The 26923-nt window shown below is 41.9% G+C and overlaps 1 protein-coding gene across 1 annotated transcript in view; it reads left to right on the top strand.

Moving 5' to 3' along the window:
• The window catches only part of LOC143142668 (protein diaphanous homolog 3-like), a 291988-nt gene that overhangs the window by 17366 nt on the left and 247699 nt on the right, over positions 1-26923 (top strand). The window contains exons 2-4 of the mRNA XM_076303722.1: positions 8955-8987; positions 13870-14040; positions 16871-16975. Of these exons, the coding sequence (XP_076159837.1) occupies positions 8955-8987; positions 13870-14040; positions 16871-16975 (309 nt within the window). The remainder of the gene's footprint in view (positions 1-8954; positions 8988-13869; positions 14041-16870; positions 16976-26923) is intronic.

The raw sequence follows: 26923 nt of genomic DNA, 5'->3' as shown, positions 1-26923 counted from the left end.
TCTATTGACGCATTCCAGGCATCATATTTAATTAGCCGCCCTACATTATAACAAAATCAAAATGTGCAACTGGTCTATGAGCTCTCACGCTAAAAAAAACAGTGTGGAGAACCACATTAGAATGGTTAGATAGCATCTCACTGCAAACCACGCACTGAGGCTTTGGGCAGTCTGTCTCCCGATCCACGTGAAGCCGAGGGCTATATGCCTCATCATACTTTTGTTTTCTTCGCGCAGTCTTTCTGTCTCGTTCTTTCTTTTATCCCCCTGTGCTCCATCTCCACCTTCATTAGTCTGCCCCCATCCCATCGTTACCTGTGCCCTGCTCTGTTTCTCTCGCTTCTCCTCTTCGATCGCTTTAATTAGACCTTTTGGACAGTGTCCCTGTTTTTACCCACTTTTCCATGTTTACGCAGCGTTCTACCTAGCCTATACTTCAACGAAACTAACGCGCCAGATATTCTGGCTGCCCACAGGAAATCACGTGTATTTTGTGTAGCTTATTTTTTTTATGAAAACATAGCCTATTATAGAGTTTACAAATTATTTCCTTTAATTTCACGTTTCCATATCATTATAACCCGATTCGAAATTGTGTATTATTTATTCATTAATTAGAGTATTAATTAATTAATCATTTTTAACTCCTTTCCGCCATTGCCCTTTTCATCTCGCGTACCCCCTAGTGGCAGCTCGTGTACCACCAGGCTTACGCATACCACAGTTTGGGAATCCCTGGGTTAGAGAGTGGCATAAAATGCTGATTGTGTTCCCCTCACAAGGAATGGCAGCCTGCCTCTCCTCAGCCAGGGGCAGACAGCCGGGGGAGGCAGTGGGGCGGTTTGAGGCTCTACATGTTTATTTAAGCAATCATTTTGGGTAATGGAGGTGTTTGCCTTTATGAAGGTGTGGTGCATTTGTGTGATACATTACGTTAATGTAATTAACACACACACACACACACGCAGACACACACACACATAAATATCTGTGGCATTCTTTTCCCTCTTTGCAGTCATAGTTCTTCAAAGAGGATGACTTTTAAGTGATTAGACACACTGGTTAAATATTTATCATGCCTGTTTTCCCTGACACAGATAAAAGCCTGAAGAGATGTTTTTTCATAGGCAAAATGCTTTATGAACTCCTGAGTGGAAGACTCTTCAGGCACCATATATTTGTATAAGCCCATAGATGACATTTTGGTACCATTTCAAGGTGCTGTCTTACTCATTCACACACACACACACACACACACACACACACACGCTCTATTGTCTGTCCTCTTTGTAACCTTGAAAAGTTCTGGCCTTAGTCTGAGGATGTTGTGCATGGGTGGCAGAAGGTGTGTGTGTATGCATGTGAGTGTATGCCTGTGTCTTGGCTGCAGACAAGTCCCCTGCTAGTTTATTGAATCAGTGACATCTTGCATGCTGTGCTCTCCCCTGTGGCGGTGGCTGATGTGGACAGACTGCCCGGTTGTCTGCTGAGGCTTGGGATATGGATTACTTTGGATTATGCCTCATTACCAGGCCCAAATATTGGTGTTTGTTGAAATTTAAAATTCTTCCCCCTAAAGTACTGTCAGTGAAACATTACCTTGGATTGGAAATTACAGTCTACACTCACACATGCATGCACAACACACACACCAGCTTGTTCCAAATTACACTCTTTTTCATGGATTTCATGAATTCTCATGGAGACTAAAAGATAATGGGTGACTTTCAGCTAGACTTCAGTGTGTGTGTATTTGTGTGTTGTGTTCATGCATGCACAAATATCTGCTTGTGTGTGTTACTGTTGTGACTATACCAAAATTATGACTGAAATGATGGCTGCCATAATTATCTCAATACCGATACCCATAACTGTGCCACGGCCCACGGCAGAGACCTACAACATTACGAGTATGAGATGTGATCAAGACCCCCTTTCACCTGACCAGCACTGAACAAATCACATTCGAATAATTGCTATAGATATTTGTTATAAGAATAAATCTGGTTATCGCCTACATTGATCAATGTGCATTGATCATGCACAGCACAGCTATAAATTGGAGGACGATATGAATTTCTCTGATAACTTTTCATATTCATCCACATATCATTATTGCTGCATATAATACGACTTGATTCACATCCTTTGAGGACATAAATGGCATAATAATAACCATTAGCTGTGGTTGTAAGTTTTCTTGTCAACACTTTTTTTGTTTTGCGTCTTGCAAGTTGACATTATAAAGTTACCTGAGGTTAATCAGACTTCAGAAAATGGAGATCCCCCCGCTCACTGGTCTAATATTATGAATTGTTCATTAGGAGTGAACAACGTTTCGCCCGTCAGCTTCTTCAGATTCGCTCTCAGCTGATGGTGACATTATGGACCTTTGCAGAAACAGCCAAACAGTGAAAGCCAAGTTTTTTTTTGCTATTACTACTACGACCGGTGACATGTAGACCATCAACAAAGTTCCAGCAGCAAATCCAAAGTTCTTTGAACCTCTTATACAGGTTCAATTACATTGTTTCCAGGCAAAACTATTACATGCATATGACAACCCATGACTGTCATGCTGTAGTTTCAGCAGAGACAATAGACAAAGCAAGCAAAATACCACATATGCATCTTTCCTGCTGTTGGAGGCCATATCACATGATATTAATTATATGTCAGCACTATACAGAGGTATAATCACTATCATAATCACTTGTCTGTCTTGGGGAATTCCTTCACTATTCTACTGGCTGTCCCATGATCTTTAGTAGAGAGCCATTCATGAAAAGAGCAAGTCGAATGTACAGAAATGTATCTTGTAATAGTGAGAGACTCAATAATAAAGAAGAACAACACTGTATGTAAAACCATATAATATTTCAAAATGTAATGTTCAACACATTCAATTTAGGGATAGTCAAAACATTTCTACCACAATATTACTTTAGTTGTATTTGAATGTGTGCATTTGTATTGGTATTAGGCACTTAATATCTAGGCCTAATTTTTTGTATAACATGTTCCTTTTAGTTGTTTGTATTTGTGTGTGATTTATGGGTTGGTGTGGCTTGCTATGTCCGTTGCAGTTTTGCAATGCAAGGCATTAATAGTGTGTGTTGCCTTGCGGCATGTTGCCATCCGGCCAGTGGGAAGGCTGTTCTGCCAGGGGGCAAAAGTGACCCTGCTGATAGACGAATAGAAAGATGGAGAGATACATAGCACTTTGAAACAACAAATGGAATGATTAGTAGTGAAGCAGTACTGCACACACAGGTGTGTGTGTGTGTGTGTGTGTGTGTGTCTGTCTGTTGTACTGGGATGACCTGTCGAGTCACAAAGAGTTTGTAAATTTGATTAAAATAAAATAAATCATGGCCTGAGGCCATGCTCTCAGCTGACTACCAAACCTGGTCAGGTCTGACTCCCTCTCATTTATTTAATTGTTTTGGTGTAATTCTCCTGTAAGTCCCTTACTTTAGAGAATATTAGTTAAGATTATTATTTGTTTTCTTTTTTTTCTTTTTTTATTTATATTTTTTCCAACATTTATCACCCAGAGGGTATACATACAAGCCAATGCTCAAAGAAAAGAACCACAGACAAAAACAGAAATTCAGACACAGACAAAAAAAAGGAGAGTACAGAGAAAAGTGTGTGTGCTTGTGCATGAGTGTGTGTGTGTGTGTGTGTGTGTGTGTGTGTGTGTGTGTGTGTGTGTGTGTGTGTGTGTGTGTGTGTGTGTGTGTGTGTGTGTGTGTGTGTGCATGAGTGTGTGTGTGTGTGTGTATATGAGTCTGCATGTGTCAGTGTGCATGTATGAAATGCATCATGTGCACATTATCTGACCCCTTCCATGCTTTCAGAGCACCTTGTCACCTTATCTACATAGCACAAATATTCTGCTTTCCACCTTTCCAGACTACCATTTGCTATGCATGTAAGCTTCTCCATTTCAAATACTTTGTTTATTGTATTATACCACAGGTGTAGTTCTGGTGTTTTAGGTTGCTTCCATAACCGTGTCACCTGCTTCAGAGCGGTCAAGCGCAATATATGAAAGACCTTTCGCTCCTTAGCCTTTATCTTATGTTGTGTATTTATGCCCAGCCAATTTTTGAATGTGAGGGATTCCTTAATGTCCAGAATGTTTTTAGTGGCTTTCTCTACCCCTACCCAGAAATACTTTATTACTGGGCAAGTTATTAAAAATATGTGTGTGTGGTTTGCTTTTACTTCTGATTAATGTTCTGTTTAATGAATCAACAAAAAAAAAAAACTGTTTTTATTTTTTTTTAAATTAAGCTTCATGACAATGTTGCACAACATACAAACAATATCAGCAGCATCGATTTCTGATCTGTGCATGATTGACAAGTTGTCCCAGATGCAGTCATAACCTGTGGTCGCTCAGTGGCTCAGTTCTGTTCTCCTTCCTCTGTGCTGTACACAGCATGTCCATGTGAGGTAGTTGTTGTATACTGTACCTCTGGTTGTCCTGGTTCAAAGGAGTCCAAGCAGTTTTAGCCACCCCTGATAACCGTGGCTTACAGGTGTTGTTGAGTCCACCCTGAGTGGTATAGTGTACTTGGATGGGCTTGACCACAGCAGTCATGGCCAAAGGGTCTACTTTACGGATGGAAAAGCTGAACACAGTTGGGGAGGGCTTAGTATACTAATCCCATTGCAGTCCTCAGGAACTGATCCTAGGCCTGTTTGTGCAGATTTGCAGTGAATGAGTCAGTGGTGGTTTGGCTGGTCAGATGACCAGTGTCAAAAGAGGGAAAGTGGCTAATCTGCTGTGGCTTGGTGCCCAGAGGGTCGCATGGAGATGTTGAGCTTGTTCTGGCCAGTGGAGGCAGAGATTACATTTAGGCGTCTTTCTGCCAATGCTGTTCCAAATCTATGGTCTAAAAAGATCAATGGGTATGCAGTACAAACATTTAATGGTCCAGTCATGCTGAGAACATGCTTGTCTTTCATCCAAAGAAAGACTAGGAATAATACTTTAAGATATTAATGTCCAGCTATGGCCTCCATGTTAACACATTTTTGCTCACTACACTCTCATCCCAGCGTAATAATCGAAGAAAACCATGGGCGCAGCAGCACAATGATATCATGCAGCACCTGAAAATAGTCCCCGTAGGCTAACTTCCAGCAACAAGGTTGAGCTGCAGCAGACAAATTGGTTAGTGGCTGGATTATTACGCCTGAATGAGAGTATAGTTCCATGTCAAATCAGCCTAGAAAATCACCACGTTTTATTTTCCGTTAGTCTTATTACACTTTCTAACTTGAGAGGAGACAAGTTTTAAATAGGAAAATTACCGGAAATCTTAGTCACTTTTAAATGTGATGCTAGCAGGCGAGATGCTAATGGTCTAATCCGATTCAATGGTCTATGCTAGGATGGAGCTAAAAGTATATCGGTGGTGGTATCGGCTGGATGAACTGGAGAAAGGTAAAAATCAATTGTTTAACTCAAGGGGAAGTGGAAAATAAGTGTAATTCCCCAAATGGTGGAATATCCCTTTAATAATAGCAGACATCTTGATTATTAATGAGTTTCAGCTATTAATCACACAGCAGGCTGAGATTGTAAATACTTAACTCATTGAATGCCAAGCTGTTTTCGGGAGCTTTGTCCTAGAGTGCCAGCAATCTAGTAACCTGACTCCGCCAGATGGATTTGCTCCGCATATCCATCTGGGAACTTTTCATTGAAGAACTTTTGGGAAGGGGCGGACATACTGGTTAGCTGATTGGATAAACCATCTCTCTAATCACCACCTTTGTTGGTTATCGACGGGCCAAATCAACCAATTAGATGAACAAAGTATTCTTCTAATGCCGTTTAACATTCAATTAAGTTAGGTAACGTGACAAACGTTAAGATGTTTTAACTTACCATTTATGAACCTAATCAACGACAATTCCCATCAAGTTTTCACGGTAGGCCCTACACTTCTGAAGATAGTATATTCCTCCATTATGAACTGGAATCAGCCGTGGAGGATGTCTGTGTCGTTCATTCCTCCCAGCTGCATGGCTGAGACTCATAGCTTCACAGTTTACCCAGGAATACTTTCTAATTTGAATAAAACTTGCGCGATAGCTATGCTCATCTCTGTGGATGCCGTCATGTTGTTCGTTGCGTCACACCTCAACCCGCCTCAAAGCCAACTCTGATTGGACGTTCGTTTGGTGAACTGCTCCAAATTTTCTTTAACGGAAAGTATCCAGACTGATCTGCGAGTGAAACCCTGAAGCTCGCGAGATCAGGATGGTCTCACGAGGCTAGCAATCTAGACCATTGTTGATGATTTTTGTACAGCCACAGCATATTCTGTGTTATAGCTATGAACACATACAATGGCTCGATTAAAAGTTGAGACTTTAAGCTGTCGGTGGGTGCAAACCGTGTATTTCTACACGCCTCTGTTCCTGAGAAATCCCAAGCTAAACAGTGGCTAGTTTTCAAAATCACTGTTTTTTTCTAGAAATGGAGATATAACGTCTTTCATGAAATATGAAGTGTTGCCTGTTACTTACTTGTGTAAACTTTCCGGGAAGTGATCAGCGAGACCTGGCGTGACTGCCACCTAGTGATAGACCCACGAAAATGGCCTGGTTTTGACCTGACGTGCATGCGTCACTGATTCGACCCAAAGCGGCAACCGAGTTATGATAAAATGTCCAGATAAAATGTCCAGATTGTGCGTTTTCATGACATGTCCCCAAAATGACATATAAGGTGTGTTAGAGTGTCTGGTTTCGTAATTTAAAAAAAAAAGCTAAAAACATAATATTACGTTTTTGGCACTCAACGCATGGGAAGGAAAAATTTAATATTACGTTTTTGGCACTCAATGAGTTAAACTTTAGCCCTGTCTGTATGCCACAGGAATAGCCTACCTTGTCTTATCAGGGTTGATAATTACACATTTGTGTGCAGACTGTGGAAAATGACAAAAAGGTGAATGCCTTTCAGTTAATTTTATTCGTAGGCTCAGAAAGAAAACAATAACTAGAACATGAATGAAAGTCTCACAGATTTGAATTAAGTGAATTGTTGGCTTCATTGGAAAATAGCCTAAAAGTAAATCTAGTATAAGTACAGATACTTTTGCACCAATCAAAGCATTCTGTGATTTGTTTTTTGTTTAATCTGGGGTAGAACAGGTTCACTCTCTGCAAGAATTTGCCTTTCATTTGTGACTCTTACCACACAAACACTGCAGCAAAGTCAGATTCTGCTCATAGCCCTTAAACTCCCCCAGTCACAGAAGCTTGTTAGCAGCGAGCAGTTAGCTGCAGCAAAATGAGCTTCTGATTTGATTTCTAACTTTTACTGGCTCTTTAATTCTTAAAATTGTCACATTTTGTGGAATCAGTCTTCCAAAGTGTCTGGGACAATGTGCTTAGACCTCACACTAATTGTCAGCGGTAGATGTATGTATGTGGGATTCAATCACGTTTTTTTCCCTATACATCTTCCCTCCTTTTTGAGTAATTACTCTACCAATTATCCCACTGTATGTCTCCAATGCATACGTGTTCAGCATATGAGTTCCTCTTTTCTCTCAGGAGTATTCACCCAATCAGTCTGAGGGAGTTCTTCTAAATTGTGTTCTACATTTCGTATCTAGATATCTCCCACCCACTTCATCTGTTTCTCCCCCGTCTTCATTCTCTCCTTTGTCTCCGAGTTTGTTATGAGATGGAAATGTTAATCCCAGTAAGTCATTAGAGGGGTGAAATTGACAGGTTGACATATTTTCTGCTTTGCTGTGTGGATTTCAATGCTAATTAAAGGCAGAGGTATTGATTGATGTCTGCGGTGATTGCAAGTGTTCGGCTCTGCAGCGGCACTAGTGTCGATTCTGTTCGCAACGCACAGATGGAACATGTTGGAAGTGTGCGGTTCACTACCACTCCCACATCAACTCCGCACTCATTAAATCATAGACAGGGATTGCGGCACAGCTGTGTGTGTGAGGTTGTATTCTGTATGTGTAGAGAATCTGGACTGTGTGATTTTCAGGTCCAGCAGAGTGTGTGTGTGTGTGTGTCTGAGAGAGTGTGTGTGTGTGGGGGGTATATTAGGTGTTTTTTTAATTTTTTTTTATAGTTTCATTACATCACAAGTTTAAATGCTTTGCCATTTCTTTTTTTATGCCCACCCTGCCTCGTGCAGCTAACATGAAGGACCTCACAGTGCTCGGACTTTCTGTCCACATTAAAACACAACGGCCGAGTATTCAAATGAAAATGGAATAGTGTGGATGTAGCCTCTGTCAGCTCACCCATAACCCATACATTTTATGGATGTGGTGTCCTGCCTACAGCTCTAGCCTCTGCAGGGCTCTTGCATTGGCAGAAGGCATAAACTCTTGCACTGTTTGCCTCTGAGCTTGATTGGCTCTGAAAATCTGCACACACACACAGACACACACACAGACACACACACAGACACACACACAGACACACACACAGACCAGCCACTTTTTGTAGAATGACATCTGTTGTTAATGTGGGGCTCTTATAATAGCACCAGTCGGCCAATTAGAGTTGTTAATAGGTCTACATCCATTTATTATTGTGTGGTCTTGGCTTTGCTTTGTTGCTTGATTCACTGATATGATGATCATATGATGGCCTTATTATTTGTTTTCCTGTGGTGGGTGTCTAGCAGATGTTTTAGGAGAGGTAAACATTTGTCCACATTTGTAAACATTCTAGTATAGGCTTCAAATGTGTAGGCCTAATAGAATAATTCTGTGGTACCTGTTGTTTGACTCTTTCTTTAATTTCCCCCCTGATGTTTCCTTGAATCTGCTGTCCATCAATCTGCTTAAATCAAAGTTATTTTTTATCTTAGAATTCACTTCAGTGATTCCACAAAATGATTTTCCTCTCTGATCAAAGTGTTCTGTCTGTCTCTCTCCTTTCAGCAATTAAACATTAAAAATCTCACGGATGATGTGGTAAGACCCCTTTTTTGTTGATTGTCTACCATCTTTTTCCCCCCTCTCTCCACATCAGTCATCATCAATTAACAACTTTTCTCAGCGTTTGATTCAACTCTCAACTTGTCAGGGCTCTGTACTTAGCCTTGTCAGTTCCGCTCTGTGTGTGGGCTTACTAACCCTGGCCATGTCAATACACTGCATGCCCTCAGACCATATGTTATACATAATTCTGAACACCTCTCATTCTCACTCCAGAGCACTCAATACACAGTCACTATTTGACAGCAAGCAAAACTAAAGGAAACAGAGATGCCTTAAGCAAGGGCTGTCCAGCAGTTTTGTTAAATGGATGAAGTTGTAATTTTGCAGTGGATTTTTATACTAATTGTGGATTCACTTATTCGTTCTCTAAATCATTTCTTTGCTCGTTCATTCGTTCATTCGTTCATTCATTCATTCGTTCGTTCGTTCGTTCATTCATTCATTCCTTCATTCATGCATTCATTCATTCATTGCCATGCCCACCCACTCACTCATTTATTCACTTATACGTACACACACACACACACACACTCCGACCTGCACACACTCACATACACACCTGCAGATTATGTCTGACTGAAATGGTAGCCTATTTCATGCCTGTTTTGGTTCAGGCAAATGTTTAGTTCAGTTAACAAGGCATGCATGGAAACGCATGATGAGGGTGCTGCATCCTTCACCATCTAATCTGTCGCATGAAGAATTGAAAAGGTCCAGACCTTTCCCTTTGGGTCATGTTCTGGTCGTGTGCATCTCTTTGCTTGCTCATTTTTTTTGTGCTCTCATGTAAAACATCCCGTTTTGGACAGCGAATTGACATAATTTTTGAACTTTACACGTTGGACTGTCACTGTATTATTGGAGGCGGCTATGAGTAATGTTACCTTGGGTTTCCTTTTACGTCAAACAAATAATGTAACATTTTTACAAGTAAGTTGTCTTGTTGGGCAAGTAATGTATCACATGTATGATAGAGAATTGGTCTTGTCAAATAGACCACTAAAGAGGGTAGTACAACAACAAAGTGAAAGTTTATTGTACTAGTTGTAAAAGCTCTTTGGTTTTCAGTACTTGTTTTTATAATGTGGTGTGAATTCCGGTTCTGATTTTATTCAGATTCAGCCAAACTTTGGCTGTTTTGCAGTCAGAGTATACCTGAATGAATCCAAATCACCACCTTGTTTGTGGATGTGGATGTGGATGATGTTAATTGGGAATTATTATTTACTGTCAACAGTAGTAGCTGAACTTCAAAACACACCGAAGTGAGATGGTCTCCTGGTCAATAGAGGTCAATGACAACTGCTTAGCTGAATGAGTTGAGGGCAGAGTAACGAGCAAGCAGAAGGTTGAGGTCAACATACGGTGCTCAGTTTCAGCTTTAGGCAGGCATTCTTTTGACTTTCACCGATTTCTCCCCTGTGAATATCTCAACTTGAACTCTGGGGCTTTAAGCCTTCAGGCCCTTACCTTCTCCACCAGTCCCTCTCTGCCCATCCTAATCCTCTTTCACATGTGGTACATTTTTTACCATTTGAATTAGAGATACTCCAATGTATTGACCCAACATGGTATCAGCCAATATCGGCCTGAATTCATGACATTTACCAATGGTAGTGGCTGACATTTTGGGCTGTATTTTGGGTCACCAGCGCATGGCGTAAAGTTCGTTATTCACCGGCGCGAAGTTGAATTCGTTATTTTGCACCTTTATTTTTTAAGCATTGCGCCCAGGGGTGTGGCAATTAACAACCTAGGGAGGGACCTGGCGCATTGTCTAAAAATCGCTATCATACACCACCTAAACCTGGTCAGAAGTCAATGGCGAGTTGTTCATATGCTATTTTAAGAGCGCATGTCAACAGTCATATTTGCAGGTGCACGCACCATCCTTCTATCATTCATGAATCCACACCAGCGCACGTCCATGCAAAGCATTACAAATTGCACGATTACAATGGTAAACATAATTAGAATAAAGATATTACGAAATACTGTACATCTCATGATGAGTAGTTATTCACCATCATTTGCAAAGTGATTAGGGGAGAGGCGAGAGACACGTATGGAGCACAGCTGAAGACGCACTGTCACGAGATATAAGCAACTCCTCTGCAGGATAAATGTTGTTTTATTCAGTCATTTGAGCAACATTAGGGTAAGTGTTGCATTTTCCAGCCTATGTTTTCGATGGTAACCCATTGTCAGTCAATAGTGAAAGTAACTGCATATAACTGTCTTGTCGTTGACTGACTCCTTGGTGAAGTTAGTTTCACTTTGCCAATGAGTTCAAATAATAGACGAGTGCAAATGCGTGAAGGCTATGCTAGGCTTTAGTAAAGCATGGTTTAAGAATGACTATTCCATACGGTCTCGCAAGCAGCCACCTTCAAATGCGCCGTTGAATGCCAAAATACCGATGCATTTATTTGACATATCGCGCGTTGCGCCGTTAAAGGGAATGACAGATGTCATTCTCATTGGTTTAAAATGATGTTACGCCCCAAACACACCCATATGACTGATTAAAAGACCTAGGAACACCTTGTTACGCCATGCGCTCCACTTTTGAGAACGAAACCCCTCCCAATGTGAACTGAACATCCTACTAAATTTGAATAGACTTTTGACGAGTGACGATGCACTTTAGAATGTCATGATAGGGCCCTACATCTGATGTGTGGGGGCATTTGGAGATGATGCTATGAATGCCTGAAAGACTTGAAAATGGTTCTGTTATTTTTTTAATGAACATGTTTGTTTCCTTACCACAAAAATGAAGTAAACAACCAAATAAACAAATATTGGTATTGGCATCGGTTACCCACTAAATTGTTATTCTAAACATCGGTATAGGAATTTCACAATCGGTGCATCCCTAATGAGTGCTTGTACCCCCCCACCATTCCCCACCAGTTTTGTTTTCTCTCTTGGGTTCCCCAACCACCACCCTACCTCACCTCCCATCCATCCTCTTCACTCTCTCCCTTCTCTTTTTCTGCCTTTTCTGGGTTTTTTTGTGTGTTTTTCCTCTTCCTTGTGCTATTGATTGTTGTGTTGCCATCTCTGTGCGTGGGGTTGGTCTTCTATTGATCCTGATAGGAGCGGTAACCACAGAGAAATCTGAATTAAACACACACTCACACACACACACACACACACACACACACACACACACACACACAAACAGACACACACACACACACACACCTACCTACGTACCTACCTACCTACCTACCAACCTACCTACCTACCTACAAGTTACTACCTACAACCTACACCTATTTAGAATTGCAGACCCCCACATGCCTAAGGATACACATACTAACATGCACTGAAACAGTGCTCAAAGTATTCTATAGACAGATGAAAACCTACAACACATGAAACACACAAAAAAATCTCCCAAATGCCACACACACACACACACACACACACACACACACACACACACACACACACACATACTGGAGCCAGGCGCACCAAGGAGAGGATGAAAGGACGAAGAGTGAGGGAGGATGGTAGACTTGAGTGTGAGGCTTAATGGAGCTATTGATGAGTTTTTACATACAGGTGTGGATATGTCCATGAACATGTTCCTCTTTTAGGACCCCTCTTTTGGGGTGAACGAGTGTGTGTACATTTCTGTTGTTTGTAGTGAGACGAAAGATGTGAGTAGAATTGGCTGCTGGGTGGGAAAGGACAGAATTTGGTGGTTGTGTGTGATTCTTTCACTATGTGTGTGTTGTTGTATGTTTGTTTCAGTTCAAGGTGTAAATTGCAGATAGAGAGGAGGAAGGAACAGGGGCTGCTGGAGTGATTATGGTAGATGGAGAGGTGTGAAAGCCGCGTCTGATTCACTTGTTATCCAACATCAAAGGGGGAGACCGGGAGAGACAAACAACAAGGCTGATGGGCAGATAGGTACACACACAGCCTAGCAGGTGGTAGACAGATATAGAGGAAGGCTGGGTGGCAGAAAGGGCAGAGGGTCAGGCAGACAGTATAATGGACAGACAGCTCTGCGAGACCGGTAGTTGTACCTACAGTACATAGGGTCATATAGGAAGAATATCAGCAGGATGTTTATGGTACTGAATTTCAACAGGTTGCCCCAAATGTAAAAGGATGACTTTAGATCTGGCTTTTTCTGTCATTTCTGTTTCATATCTTTTATCGTGGTGGTCTCTGTCTGTCTGTGGGCCTGATAAGTCACAGTGGGAAGTCTGAAGCTAGATAAGTGAAGTTGTTCCTTCGTCCTCTTCTTCCTCTTCCTCCTTTTCACGTCTGTCAGCCGTAGAGACACTCGGAGAGCTTTGAAATTGAACACCTAATCATGCTTCCAATGATCTCACTTCTCTCTCCCCTCATCTCCCAAACAAACCCCCTACATCCAATCAGCCGTGATGGATGATACACTCCCAACAAATCTAATCCAATTAGAGGAGCATTATCTTTGATGTAAGGCCCCTCCTCCCCAGCAATGACAAATCGCTGAATTGATGTTGTGTTCCGGTTCAGAATATGGAACCTCACTTTTAATCAGAACAAGTCTCATTACACCACCATGAGTTGCCCGAGACAGAATTGTCATGGCTGGATTTTGCCTCAGCCAGTTCAATGTTTGTGGTCATGGTTGCCAGTGATGCATTGGTGAGGCTGAAAGCGTCTGTGAGGATATGATAAAGAAGACAGATGATGGTGATGGTGATGATGATAATACAAATAATTCCTATGGCAAGATCTGATTAGGAATGTACACGGCTTCTGGTGCTGTTGTGGCAGACAGAATACAAAAGCACCCTCTCTTTCTGCCCCTTCTCTCTTTTACTCTCTCTCTCTTTCTCTCATATAGCTGGACCGCTTTGCCAGCATCCGCATTCCGGGTAGCAAGAAGGAGCGTCCCCACCTGTCACACTTCAAGCCCTCCTCATCCTCTGATTGCTCCACTTCTGCTGAGTTTGAAGAACTGTCCTCCAAAATCACCTCTGAGAAGGAGATCTTGGCCCTCTTCGAGAAAATGATGGTATGAATATAACAGCACAACACACCTCTAGAAGCCACATATTTATGGACAAAAAGAAAAGAAAAAAGTTTATTAAATTGTCAGAACAGCGGATGCTCTTCCAAGCCTTTTACAGCATCTGATTAAATTAATGTCCTCAGTAATTTCCATAAACTTTAAAGATATTATGCTTTGGTTTCCATGTATCTTTAGTTCTCATGTAACTGTAAGATAAATCAAGGGTTGTACAATGGCAATGTTATCAGGCCAGCAAAATGAGACTGGATCTGAACTAGAGAATGGTATATTATCTTTTCGCCAATGTCTGTGATTGAAGATTTATTCATTGATTTTGAGTCTTTCCTAACAAGAATTCTGTTTTCACATTTAATGTGTAGAAGGGTAGTTTGTAATCAATAGATGTGGGGCCAAATTTTCCCATCTCGTTGTCTGTTCTTTCTGTTTGTTTATAATATTTCATACCTTTTGCTTAGAAGGATGCACCAGGGAGAAAGATATGGATATCACTGGATATGGGAGCGAGGCTGTGGGTGTGTTTGTGTGTTTGTGCGCTAGGCACTTGTACACACTCATAATCTCCAAAGACCAAGTCTTGAAATAATTTATTATGGGTGTACATGAGTCAGTGTGGGTCTGCTTAAAGTGAAAATTGCTCATCTATTGTATCCTTTTTTTCATTGGTGCTGTTGTGTGTCCGGCACTGTTTTGATGACTCCTTGAGGAAGGAAAAAGGTTCTCGTTCCAAAGGGCAGTAAAGGTTAAGATGAAAAACGCTGCACCTGCAAGCACATTAGACACTGTCTGGTGAAGTGCTTTGTTCAACATTCACTTTTGTTGCCATTTTTGCAGTGTTGGCTTTCTATCTCACTTTCTCTCTCCCTCTCCTTCTCTCTCTACTTCCCTCCCCCCTTCTTCCCTCCTTGGCTGTATTTTGTTCAGCTTACACAGTCTACCCCTTTACTTTTAGAATGTTGGGTTGTACTGGAGACATGCAGTCTCCTTTTGGTGTGGTTTCTAGTTTTAAAAGCTGTGAAGAGTAAACATTGCACGGACATGCAGCCTATCTCTCCCTATCTATCTCTCTCTCCCTATGTATCTGTCTCTCTCTTTCTGTCTCCACAGTTTTCTGTGAAAGCCTTAAGACATGAGACTTTCTCCATGAAGAAAGATAAAGCACACACAGGCACACACACTCATACCATGACCCTGTGTGCTGCTCTGGCATGAATAGTGTTCAGGATTTGAGGGAGAAGCTCAGGGAATACTGGGATATGTCCTAACGTGGGCAGCGCTGGTGTCGTTAGTCACACAGGCGCAGAGGCTGGTGCCTGCCGAGGTGACGGGAGCCCTGTGGATAACGGATGCCTCTGTCCCTTCTTTGCTTGCCTCCTCTCTTCCTTATCTTAAACCCCCACCCCAACACTAAACACCCCACCGGTAAAATGCAACACCTGACTGAAAGAAAAAAAACACATAAAATGTGTGGTTGGTGGGGAAAAAAAAGAAAGACCGAGTGAGGAGAGAGTGGTGAGAGATTCAAACTTTTTTTGCTGACATGCTTTCCCTTTCTGCACACTTATTGTCAAAAACATTTCACATTGTCATTCTTGGACTCTCACCAAGACTTCTTCATTCTGATATGAGGATTCTGGTTGTAGCAGTTTTATATAAGTCAAATGCAACAACAAGCCATCAGTTCCTTGATTAACTGAAAAATCGATACAGGAACATGGCATTTAATGAACAAAATACACAGAGCTAATACAGAGAAGCCCTTAAAGGTAAATATTTTTCAAGACACTCCCATCTACAGTTGGTCAGCAGTGAGGAGTGTGTCCTGCGTAGCTAGTTGGTCCTCTGCCCTCAACTGGAGGAGGTTTGTTGGAGACCAGGAGGAAGGATGCATTGAGCTCCCATAATGAGCCTGAGCAAGCGCCCCACTGCCAGAACCCTCTGCAGGGGGCTGCCCTCTAGCCCTGGCCCACACTGAGCGCCTGTACAAAACCATTTTATTTTCCTGATGTCTCCTCCAGCCCACTCGCCCGAACCATCAGCTGAGATTCTGTGGAAAATCGTGTTCTTTTTAAAAGCTGTGTTTGTAGACTCGAGTGATCTCCTGACATTTCAGTATAGATCAATGTGTGTATTGCTTGACCTTTCTCTGTGAGAGGAGTTCACGATGGAAAAGTCAAACTAACCAAACATAGATTGAGAGAAAAGTGAAACGAGTAAAGCAGCCTGTAGAACGTGTGTTCATCAATAAGTCATTCCTCTAACAGGAGATTAAATAGGCTGAACTTGGGCTGCACAACCCACACTTCTCCAGTGCCTTTTTTTCCATTCCTTTTTTTCCATTTTTTTCTTTTTCTTTTTCTTATACCATCATACCAGGGCTATCCCCCCCCCCCCCCCTTGTCTTATTTCTAATTTATCGTTCCACTTTCTCTTATATTGTCCCCTGCTGACAAGCATGTACAGTGTCTTACTGAGGCATCTACCAGTGCCTTCCTTTGAATATCATCATTGAATATCTACAGTTGCAAAATGAGTAGAAGGAATCATTTTTTCTTTCCTTTTGTGCCTTTACTAAGATGATCCCTGAGTGTTCCTAGTTGAGGGCTGTGTTTTGACAAGGGTGAAAGCGCAAGGGTTAAAACTTCTCTTGGTCAAGCTTTCACTCTCTGCTTCTTTAGGGGAAAAAATGCGTTAAAAATTAGCTTAACAGGTTAATACTTGTTGGGAAACTTCAAACTGTTCTTAGCATAAGATGTCTCTGCCATGTTCTGCACTGCTCCCTTCATGTACCTGTGTTCTTTCTCCGTGCTTTTAGGAGGACATGAACCTGAATGAGGATAAGAAAGCCCCTCTGCGGGAGAAGGACTTGAACACTAAGCGAGAGATGGTCATCCAGTACATCATGACTGCTGCCAAAACAGTAAGTGGAGGCTTTCAGCTTTATCAGTGGTCTAAAGGTGATGATGCTTGGGACAACTTCTTTAACAATGTTGCTGGACATGAGCATGATGGGTTCCTAATTTTCTGATCAGGTGATCGGGACAAGTTGCCTGCAAAATGTATTGCCTAATATTAGAAGTAAAGTGCTCAATCAACACTGGCCTGTAACATTGCCTGGCAGTTGCCATTAGTCAACTTAAGTCTCCCTTTTCCTTCTCTCTCAGTGCTGACTCAAATCTTTCCCATAGGTTTTGGGGTGGGTGGAGTCTGCTCTTCACTCTAGGGATGGCACGGTTTTTGAAAAATGCTCTGAACCGTGCGGATGGCATGTCACGGTTCGGAGTGTATGTTCGTCGTACAGTCCTACGGTTCAGGCTAGTTATGGCATGCGCAATTGATTCCCATGTGACAATGTGTTTCCCTTTCGCGCGAGAGTAGGAGTATAGTTTTGAGTGCTGCGCGCGACTGGAGTCTTTAGTAATGGCAAGTGCGAGAGACAAAGACTGCCCGGAGTTGCAGGATGCGCCAGCCTCTTATAGGTCTGGTGTGTGGGAACATTTCGGATTTGAGGTTACCTATGATGGTAGAGGAGTTAAGACGACAGAAAAGACTGCGACTGTGTGCAAACATTGTGCAACACGTGTTCAGTATGCTCTTGGCAACACCTCGAACATGCTAGGTCAGCGGTTCCCAAACTTTTTCCCCCGCGGACCACCTTCTACATCCTGACACGGCTCGCGAACCCCCACCATCCAACACATAAAAAAGTAACTCATTCTAGTGACGCATTCCAGGCATCGTTGTTTAATTAGCCGCACTACATGATAACATAATCAAAATGTGCAACTGGTCTATGAGCTCTCGCGTTAAAAAAAACAGTGTGGAGAACCACATTAGAATGGTTAGGTAGCATCTCACTGCAGACCACGCACTGTGGCTTTGGGCAGTCTGTCTCCCAATCCACGTGAAGCCTAGGGCTAAATGCCTCATCATACTTTCGTTTTCTTCGCGCAGTCTTTTCTGTCTCGTTCTTTCTTTTATCCCCCTGCGCTCCATCTCCACCTTGATTAGTCTGCCCCCCATCCCATTCCATCGTTCCCTGTGTCCTGCTCTGTTTCTCTCGCTTCTCCTCTTCGATCGCTTTAATTAGGCCTTTTGGACAGTGTCCCTGTTTTTAGCCAGTTTTCCATGTTTACGCAGCCTTCTACCTAGAACTTACTTCAACGAAACTAACGCGCCAGATATTCTGGCTGCCCGCAGGAAATCACGTGTAGCCTATGGTGTGGAGCTTATTTTTTAATGTAAACATACCCTATTATAGAGTTTACAAATGATTTCCTTTAATTTCACGTTTCCATATCATTATAACCCCATTAGAAATTATGTATTATTTATGAATTAATTAGAGTATTAATTAATGAGTAATTTTTAACTCCTTTCCGCCATTGCCCTTTTCATTTCGCGTACCCCCTAGTGGCAGATCGCGTACCACCTGGCTTAAAGTTTCCTCAGACAATAATGTGCTTTATGTGAAGTCAATTCAGTTTGTGCATTATTACATGATAACTATTCTTTAAATACTCTAGCCTAATTGTGGATGATTAAGCTATATGCTGAAATATGTTTCTGGAGTGTTAAAGATTAAAAGAAAAAATAACAACAAGAACCATACCGAACCGAAAACCGTGACCCTAAACCGTAGATTTTGTGAACCGTGCCACCCCTACTTCACTCAGACTGATTTGCGATATTTGGAAGTTTTCCTTCTACAGTGTTTGTCAGAGGAACGGTTGCATTCAAAGGCAGAGCTTTTTTAAAAGTGGTAACCTCTTAATGAAAGACTGACACACATGACTTTCTCCTCAGTCTCCTCTCTCTACATTCCACTCTGAATCCCAAAGAGCACCACATGTCAATATCATCTTGGCAGTGATTATGAACAACCTCTCTAGTCATGAACGTTGACAGCTTAGATGTCAATTAAATGTAGATGTTGATTGATGGCCTTATAGTCAGCTATGCCCGGCTAACAGAAGGTTTTTCCAGGCTGTTGATCCACTAGAATGTTATGAAATTAAGACAAGAAAAATAGACAGATTTGTCAGCCCTAAGTGACTTGGTGAGTGCCCCCCCAGGTTCTAAATCAGATATCCAGGTTGATATCCAGCACTACAAGAGTTATGCAGTTATGGTGTGTGTGATAGGTGGAGTGTATCGACAAGGTAGGGCCACACTGCTACTCTTCTCAGAGGTTTTGGTCTCCCTCAGTCTCAATTAGACCCCAACCCATTGGCTAATTATGACAATTAATAAGTATCAAAGTAAAATAAGCAGCCTCTGCTGCTGAAGAACATAGTGAAGGTATGTTTTATGTATTATAATGGATATGAATTGTGCATTTAAAGTCATTGAGATGAAGTCGTAGGTCAATTAGTTCATTTGCCTTTGACTTAGGTCAAATTAATGGCATAATAATAAAAGCATAATAATCGAAGGGTTGTGGGATAATTTTTATATGTCTCTCATTGAATGTTTTGTATACCTTACATACATATAGTGAAATATAATTACCATCCTTTTACTCTGACCCTTGTTAATTTTGACCCCAGGGTTATCAAAATGGTGTCCTCACTTCTGCTCTTCTGCCGTCTGCTAAACCAGCCACCTACTTACCCTCATACCTCAATATACTGTACATGAGGACCACACACACACACACACACACACACACACACACACACACACACACACACACACACACACACACACACCTAGTGACCCAAGATTGAAGTTAGAATCACAAATTCTGATCACTTTACAGGCACTGTATGCTCAGAAATGAAGGCTTACATTCATACCTGTTTGTTTGGAAAATTCATGGTTTGCACCTCAATTAATTCTGCTATCTAATCTTGTTCTTGGCTGGTGGTAGGCTTGCTCACTGTTGAGCCATGTGATTGAGGGGCATCGCAAGGAAAGCATTTAATTATTGAACTGCACCCCCCACCACACACACACACACATGCACACACTCACTCTCTCTCACACACATTCTCATGGTGCCTACACATTTAATTATTTTAGCACATCAAGATTTTAGATAATCCTGTTTGCGTGTGTGTATATTTCTTGATTTTGAGAACATATATATAAAAAAAAAAACAGCATAAATGTCAAGATTTATCGCATGTCTGCCTTGCTGGGAAATGCTTCATTGTAACAAATGATAACAAGGTGAATTAACTGCAGTTGCCTAGCCTAATATTAACTATGCTGTCAGACAAATTAATGTATGATGTTGTGATTAAGCTAAGTGTTATCCAGCTTTCAGTAGCCACTTTAGTGTCCTTTTGCCTTTCACCTTGGTTTATTTCGACCGCTAATTGTTTGTGTGCATGCATAGAGAGGGATGGAAAAGAACAAAATAATGTGTGTGTGTGTGTGTGTGTGTCTGTGTGTGTGTGAGAGAGAGGGATATTTTACTTGGCTGTCTGTTGTATGGAACATCATGTTCCTCAAAAAAGTAGACCTTGACCCCTGGGGTGCCACATTGACACACATCTTGTCTCTGATGTTTGTGCCTTTAGCTACAGAGGGACATGGTATTTAAATGTTTAACGCAGCATAGAACCACCTACATTGCCTGTGTTTGTGTGCGTGCATGTAAACAAGCACACATATTTTGAAATGTTGTTCATTTTGTGGTTTTTAATTAAAATATTAATAGGTTTTTCCCTGAAACTTCAGGCTTCCGCCAAAACCAGGTTGAGGAGAAAAGTAGCCTTATACACAAAAGTCAGTAGGCCTGACTACATGTAGTGACCATCATCCTTACTTTTTTGATATGAGCACTTACTGTCATAACATTACTGTTTGCCCAGAAAAGTTAGTAAATGGGAGCACACACTAATATGTAATTTCACACATCTTTCTTAAACCATATTAAATCTTTATTATTCTACACGTCATCTGTCAATCTTTGTCAAAATTATGAGCATATACAGTAATATAATAAAAACACACCACCTACTATGCTGCATCATGTACTGCTGCATATAGTTAATTTGTTTTAAGATCTTGCAACTAGGCAGTGCACAGATTCAGTATGGTGATCTACTTCATAAATCACATCAGTCTCACCTGCCTGAGTGCTAAAGGAGACCAACATGAAAGCTATGCACCCTGCGGCAGTGGACATTGTTGAAAAAAAAAAAAGCACATAAAAACAACATAATTAAGCCCCTCATTCACAGACCTATATCAAATATCCAATGAAGTGCTCAGTCACATTAAAACTACAGCAACGGAAAATATCCAGGCAGACTAAAGCTACGTTTCATCTCCAGTGATGAGAGTAACCGCTAACCCTGCGGTGGTCATTCACTTCCAAAGCTAAAGCATATGCACAGCCTTGGCCCTCCGCCTACAGAATGATGTCTTTGTGCCCCCTGTGCACATGCATGTTAGGCTCTCTTAAAGTCATAACCGCCCAGCCATGTGAGCATGTGTGGCTATGCAAGTCCATATACAGGAGTGCATACATCAAGGCATAGGGGTGCTGCACTGAGCGTTCCCACGTTCAGACAGGTTAGGTGACCGGGAGCTCCTCGGAGTGGCTGTTTTCATATGCACTGGGTGGAAAAAGTAAACACACTGTGTCAGATCGACAGGAGTAATAAATCAAGTGTGTGCGTGTGTGTGTGTGTGTAGGGGCTTGTCTTGAATGCACATGTGCTTGTGTTATTCTCAGCTTTTCAGTGTGGTTGTTACTCGATTGACCTATTACTCACATGTGTGTCTGATTCTTTTTGGCTGATAATTGTGTTGTGCTTTGTGTATTTCTGTGTGTGTGTGTGTGTGTGTGGTCTGGTGTGTGTGTGGGGGGGGTGCTGTTCCTTTATGCAGTTCCTCCAACCTAAGTTACTCCTTGTGAAACAAACAAAAGATCAAACATAAGATCAAGCGGCAGCCTGTCCACAGCTGAATCACTTAAAACAATTGTTACCAGCTCTGTTTTATAACTGGCTTTAGGAAAATCTCTTTTGAATCTAGAGGCACTACTTTATTTCTGTTGTATATTTATCTTTAATTATCTGCCTGCTGTAGATTACAGTGAAATAGTGGAGTAGCAGTGTTTGTTGGAGTCAGTTAAGTATGAGGTTATTTCCCTGGTTCTCATTGATTTGCATAGCTGGCTGTGCTTCCACACATTGTTTTTTTACCAAGGTTAAATTCTTACATTCTCATAGTAAAGGTTGGGAATGATGAAGGGTTAGCCCACCAACCTCACTCACTCCTTTGCTCTCTTTTCTCTTTTTTTCCTCCCCGCTTCCCCTCACTCCCACTCACTTCCACCCTCACCCCCCTTCCTCTGTCATTCATTTTGATGTGGAGTCGAAACTTTGGCATTGAAATGATTGTCGCTGAAAAAAAAAAAAATCTCATTTGAATGGCTTAATATAAATGCTTCCTTCATAATCGGTGAGGGGCAAAAAATAGGTTTGCCCTGCAGCAAAGGCGCCACATTGTGGCCTCGACTCCTGTGCTGTCCTCTTTTTGAAATAACAGCCTTCATCACCCGGAGCGCTTTGCCACAGAGACGGAGGCTCAGGGTTGGGATGAGGACTGGTGCAGAGGACCAGCATGCGTTTGTTCCAATATGGATTTCGTATTGATGTCCTGTTGAAACTCAGACATCCAGACATCCACACCTGGACACGCCCACTCACACCACACTGTCCTCCTGCCATGCAGATTATTTCTCCCTTCCTCTCTCTTTTCTTTCTTTTCTTCTTTCTTTCTTTCTTTCTTTTTTCTTTTACTCACTCACTCACTCACTCACAGCCTTCATCACCCGGAGCGCTTTGCCAGAGAGACGGAGGCTCAGGGTTGGGATGAGGACTCACTCACTCACTCACAAATACACATTCTAATGCAGCGTGCTTATGTTTGGGGTAGATTTGTGTGTTTTTATTTGTGTGTGTGTGTGTGTGTGTGTGTGTGTGTGTGTGTGTGTGTGTATACATACATGTGTAAGGCAGACTGACAGGGGGCTGAGTAGAATGAGTTTGATTGAGATGCAGGCAGCATTGGACTGAGGTGAATTGATCCAGGCCTTTTGCAGGTGAAGGCCTGTAATGGATGAGGGGAGTTTAAAATGCTCTGTGATCCAGACGCCCCTGGAATATTCTATGCACTCCTCCACACCAGCAGCATATACATAACTCTCCTGTCTGTCACACTTTTTCTCTACCTCTCTCTTTCTCTGTTTTTCTCTCTCTGTCTAACTCACTCACTCACTCACTCACTGACTCACTCACTCACTCTCATTTTGACTTACATTTTGATATCCTTATTGTTTTTTCTTTTTCTGCTGTATTACTGTAAATGTCTCAATTTTGACATGGTTGTTTACTGTAGGGTTTATATGCAGGGTTGTATATGCATCTCCCATCCAAGTGTTAACCAAGTCTGATGCTGCTTATCTTCTGAGATGGTGTGAGATTGGGCATACTCAATGTGATGTGACTGTAAGCAATAAAATCTGACCAAGTTACCTTTGAGTTACCAAAATCATACAGTCTGCGCACAGTGTGCTGTTTGGGTTGGGTTTCACAAATGGTTGTTGATATTAGATAGATAGATAGATAGATACTTTATTGATCCCCAGGGGAAATTCAAGGAAATATTTGATTATTTGAATATTTGAGATCAACAGACAAAATCTACCTCATCTACCCATATGTGCCACTCAAGCACTGTGTTCATTGGCAGGAAAAGAGAGATGTGTGCTGGGCTCACATGTGGTACATGCAATTGACAAAGCTGTTTTTCGAAACTTTTCAAAATAAATAATTATTAGTCGTCACGTAGGGGTGAACGATTTTGGAAAAAAATCTAATTGCGATTTTTCTCACCAATATTGCGATTGCGATGCGATATGCGATTATTTTTAAGCTCTTTATCTTCTGTCTTATAGACAAGCAATATATTGTTCTATAGTATGACCAACACAAAATTAGATAAGTTAAACATAAACTGTTCTTTCCTGGAGTCCAGGCCTATGTTATGATGGCATTAGGTCATTGAATAAGATTGATGAATGAAATATTTTAATCACATTAGTAGACCTATATTTGTTGAACTTCCAGCCTTGTAAACATTTAAGGATTCTGATTCGTTTCTATTTTGTTTCTATTTCATGTAGATATGACCTTCTTGTTAGTTAACAAATAGGTCTACATGTAGTGGCACTGACACGGCTTCTCCTTGTCCTGTGCTCTCCATACACACGGGCGCGCGCGCGCGCAGGCACACACACACAGACCCGCTCCTCTCCTCTGTAGGCTACTTACACGTGAATCGGAACAAACTACTGTAGATTGTTGTAAGGCAAATAAATGCGGCCGAATGACCGTTCGGCTCGCTGTTAACTAAAGGTTAGCATCATCAACACCGCAGCGCAATACGCATGCATGCAAATTAACTAGTTTGTTCATATCACAAAGCCAATCGCGGAGACCTAGAGCCTAGAGCCTTAGCTGGTAAGCTAATGTTAGAACAGCTGGGTTTTTGGTGGTTAGCTGTGTCAACTACTTGCGGATAACATTATGCATCAATTCTGTGCCGCCAACCCCCTTGGATATCGCAAATGCCCCCACTGTCACTGTACTCCAGTAAACAAAGTCCCCAGTGCACAGGTGAATGGCTGCTGTGCAGCCTAAACAGTCGTGGAGTTTTAATCGTCAGCTGGACAAGTGAACGAAGTTACCAGCCAGAGTAGCAGCACAGGGGAATTATGAACTAGAACCAGGGACATGGCAGGTTCGAGCAAAAGGTAATGAAGAGGTTTATTTTTAACCAAAGTAGCTCTACTGATCAGACCTTTCTTGACACTGTTAGCTGGTCCTCTTGTTTACGTTTTTTTCAGTGGTCGGTGAGAAGAGTCGGTGGCGCGTTGGCAAGCGCAAGTATAAATGCGTTTTGGTGACGTCACATATTACAAATCGCAGCCTTTGCGGTTTGAAAATCGTGTTTCATCATATCGCGATATTATCGCAAATGCAATAAATCGTTCAGCCCTATGAAAATTGTCAATTTCCATGTTCCCCCTATTATGTCATCATCTTTGTCCATTTCTGTTCTATTTTGCTCTCTTTCTCTCTGTCTGTCATCTCTCTTCCCTTCTCTTTCTTTCTCTCTCTCTCTCTCTCTCTGTCTCTGTCTCCTGTCTCTTTTCACTCGTCCTCCAACCATGCTCCTCTCTCCCCTTCTGCCTACCCAAGTGTCTTCCCCTCTGAGTTGGTCTCAGCAGGAACTGCCAGAGTGGATGAAGATGGATGTAGTTAGCAGTGTGAGCACAGATGAGAGTGTGTCAGGTGTGTGTGTGTGTATGTTTATGTTCGGATGTTTACACAAGAGAGAAACGGCCTCACCTCCTTTTCACCTGGTTGTCTCAATGCTTCTGTTTATCGTTCATCGCTCTCTCATTCTCTCATGATCTCACTTTCTTTTTCTCTCATCATTTATCTGGCCAACAGCACTCCCCTATCTGTCTCTGTCTCTTTTTCCACATGAGGTACCTCATGGACCCAACTTGTTGCTCATTTGCTCTCCCGCTTACTTGTTTAACTCGCCTGTCCTTAGCTACACCAGCAGTCACAACACCTATCATCATTGAGATCTTTGTAATGAAGATTAATGAACTTTTTGCATTTAATTTCAATTAACATATGATATGCATAGATTGAGGTGTGGAAAGGTGCCATATGTGTCAAAAGGTATACTTCCATGTACTGTCATTCAAGCAAGGATATTGCCATGGCTGTAATTGCCTTCGGTACTCGGCATTCGGCCTTGTAACTACAGCCGAATTACAGCCGTGGCAATATCCTTGCACATTCCCACTCCCATTCGTGTCATATTGCTTTTATACAACAGTTCCATTACCAACTAATTTAGTTTAGAGACACCAGAGTATGTTTTTAGAGTGTTTGTTTGTATGTTTGTAATTTTTGTTTTTCCGACCGTCTTTGCCACAGTTCCAGCTAGAGCTGACAATGTTGCGTTGCAAGACAATAAACATTTCACATTGTAGCGGAGTGTGGCTAGGCTACTTGTAGACGTTTGGATGGTGCAACCGTTGATATATGTCTGCAGTTCACAGCCAGTGGAGGTTGCAGGATTAATGCACACTTGTTGTCCTGGGTGTTTTGTCTGATGTTTGTGGTCCCCTAAAATGTGATTCCCCCGCTTTCTGCTGTCCAGCGAGGGTTGCCAATAGCTCGCAAGAGAGCTCTCCGATCTAGAAAACAGTTTTTAAAAAATAAATTTAAGTAGGCTAAAAAAAAAAAATTAAAGTTAGGCTAATTGCCTAGATGACACAAGAACATTGCAAATAACATTATGTGAATTTACGAGACGTGCTTACCTGTGCCCACTCACTGTGATTATTTCCCTGGCAGCGAGTTCAGCATCTTTTTGACAGCCTTTGCCCAAGTTGGTTTGCACCGAGACGGAGATTGTTGAACCAGATTTCGCTTGGCGAGACAAGCCGCTTCGGTTGGAGATAGAGGGCCTTTGCATCAGGCGGGATTTTCTTCAGGTATTTTGCCAGAGAGGCCCCGGGGCAGAGGGGATTCCCTGGCTCTTCATACATTGCTCCTCTGTGTTTGTCCTTTGTTCACTCCCGGGGATCTTTGTGGTTCATTGTCTCCTCGTTAAAGTAACACCAAAGAACTTTTCCTCTGTCGCACGCACTATTTGTTTATCCAGCACCAGCTTTGCAAATAACAATGTCCACAGACAAGGTAGAATATGTTGCATGATTTTATGAAAGTACGATGTATTTCGACATCAGATGCAAGTCAAATTTGTTTCTCATGTCTCATTCCATCGAACTACAGATCCGCTACCCGATCCGGCAAAC

Source organism: Alosa pseudoharengus, unplaced genomic scaffold, assembly GCF_046254945.1.
Source record: "Alosa pseudoharengus isolate Yale_2024_CS ecotype anadromous, Long Island Sound unplaced genomic scaffold, YU_APseudo_1.1 YU_APseudo_1.1_scf_24, whole genome shotgun sequence".
Taxonomy (NCBI): domain Eukaryota; kingdom Metazoa; phylum Chordata; class Actinopteri; order Clupeiformes; family Clupeidae; genus Alosa; species Alosa pseudoharengus.
Note: the sequence above shows the minus strand (reverse complement) of the source record. Positions and strands in the feature narration are given on the sequence as shown.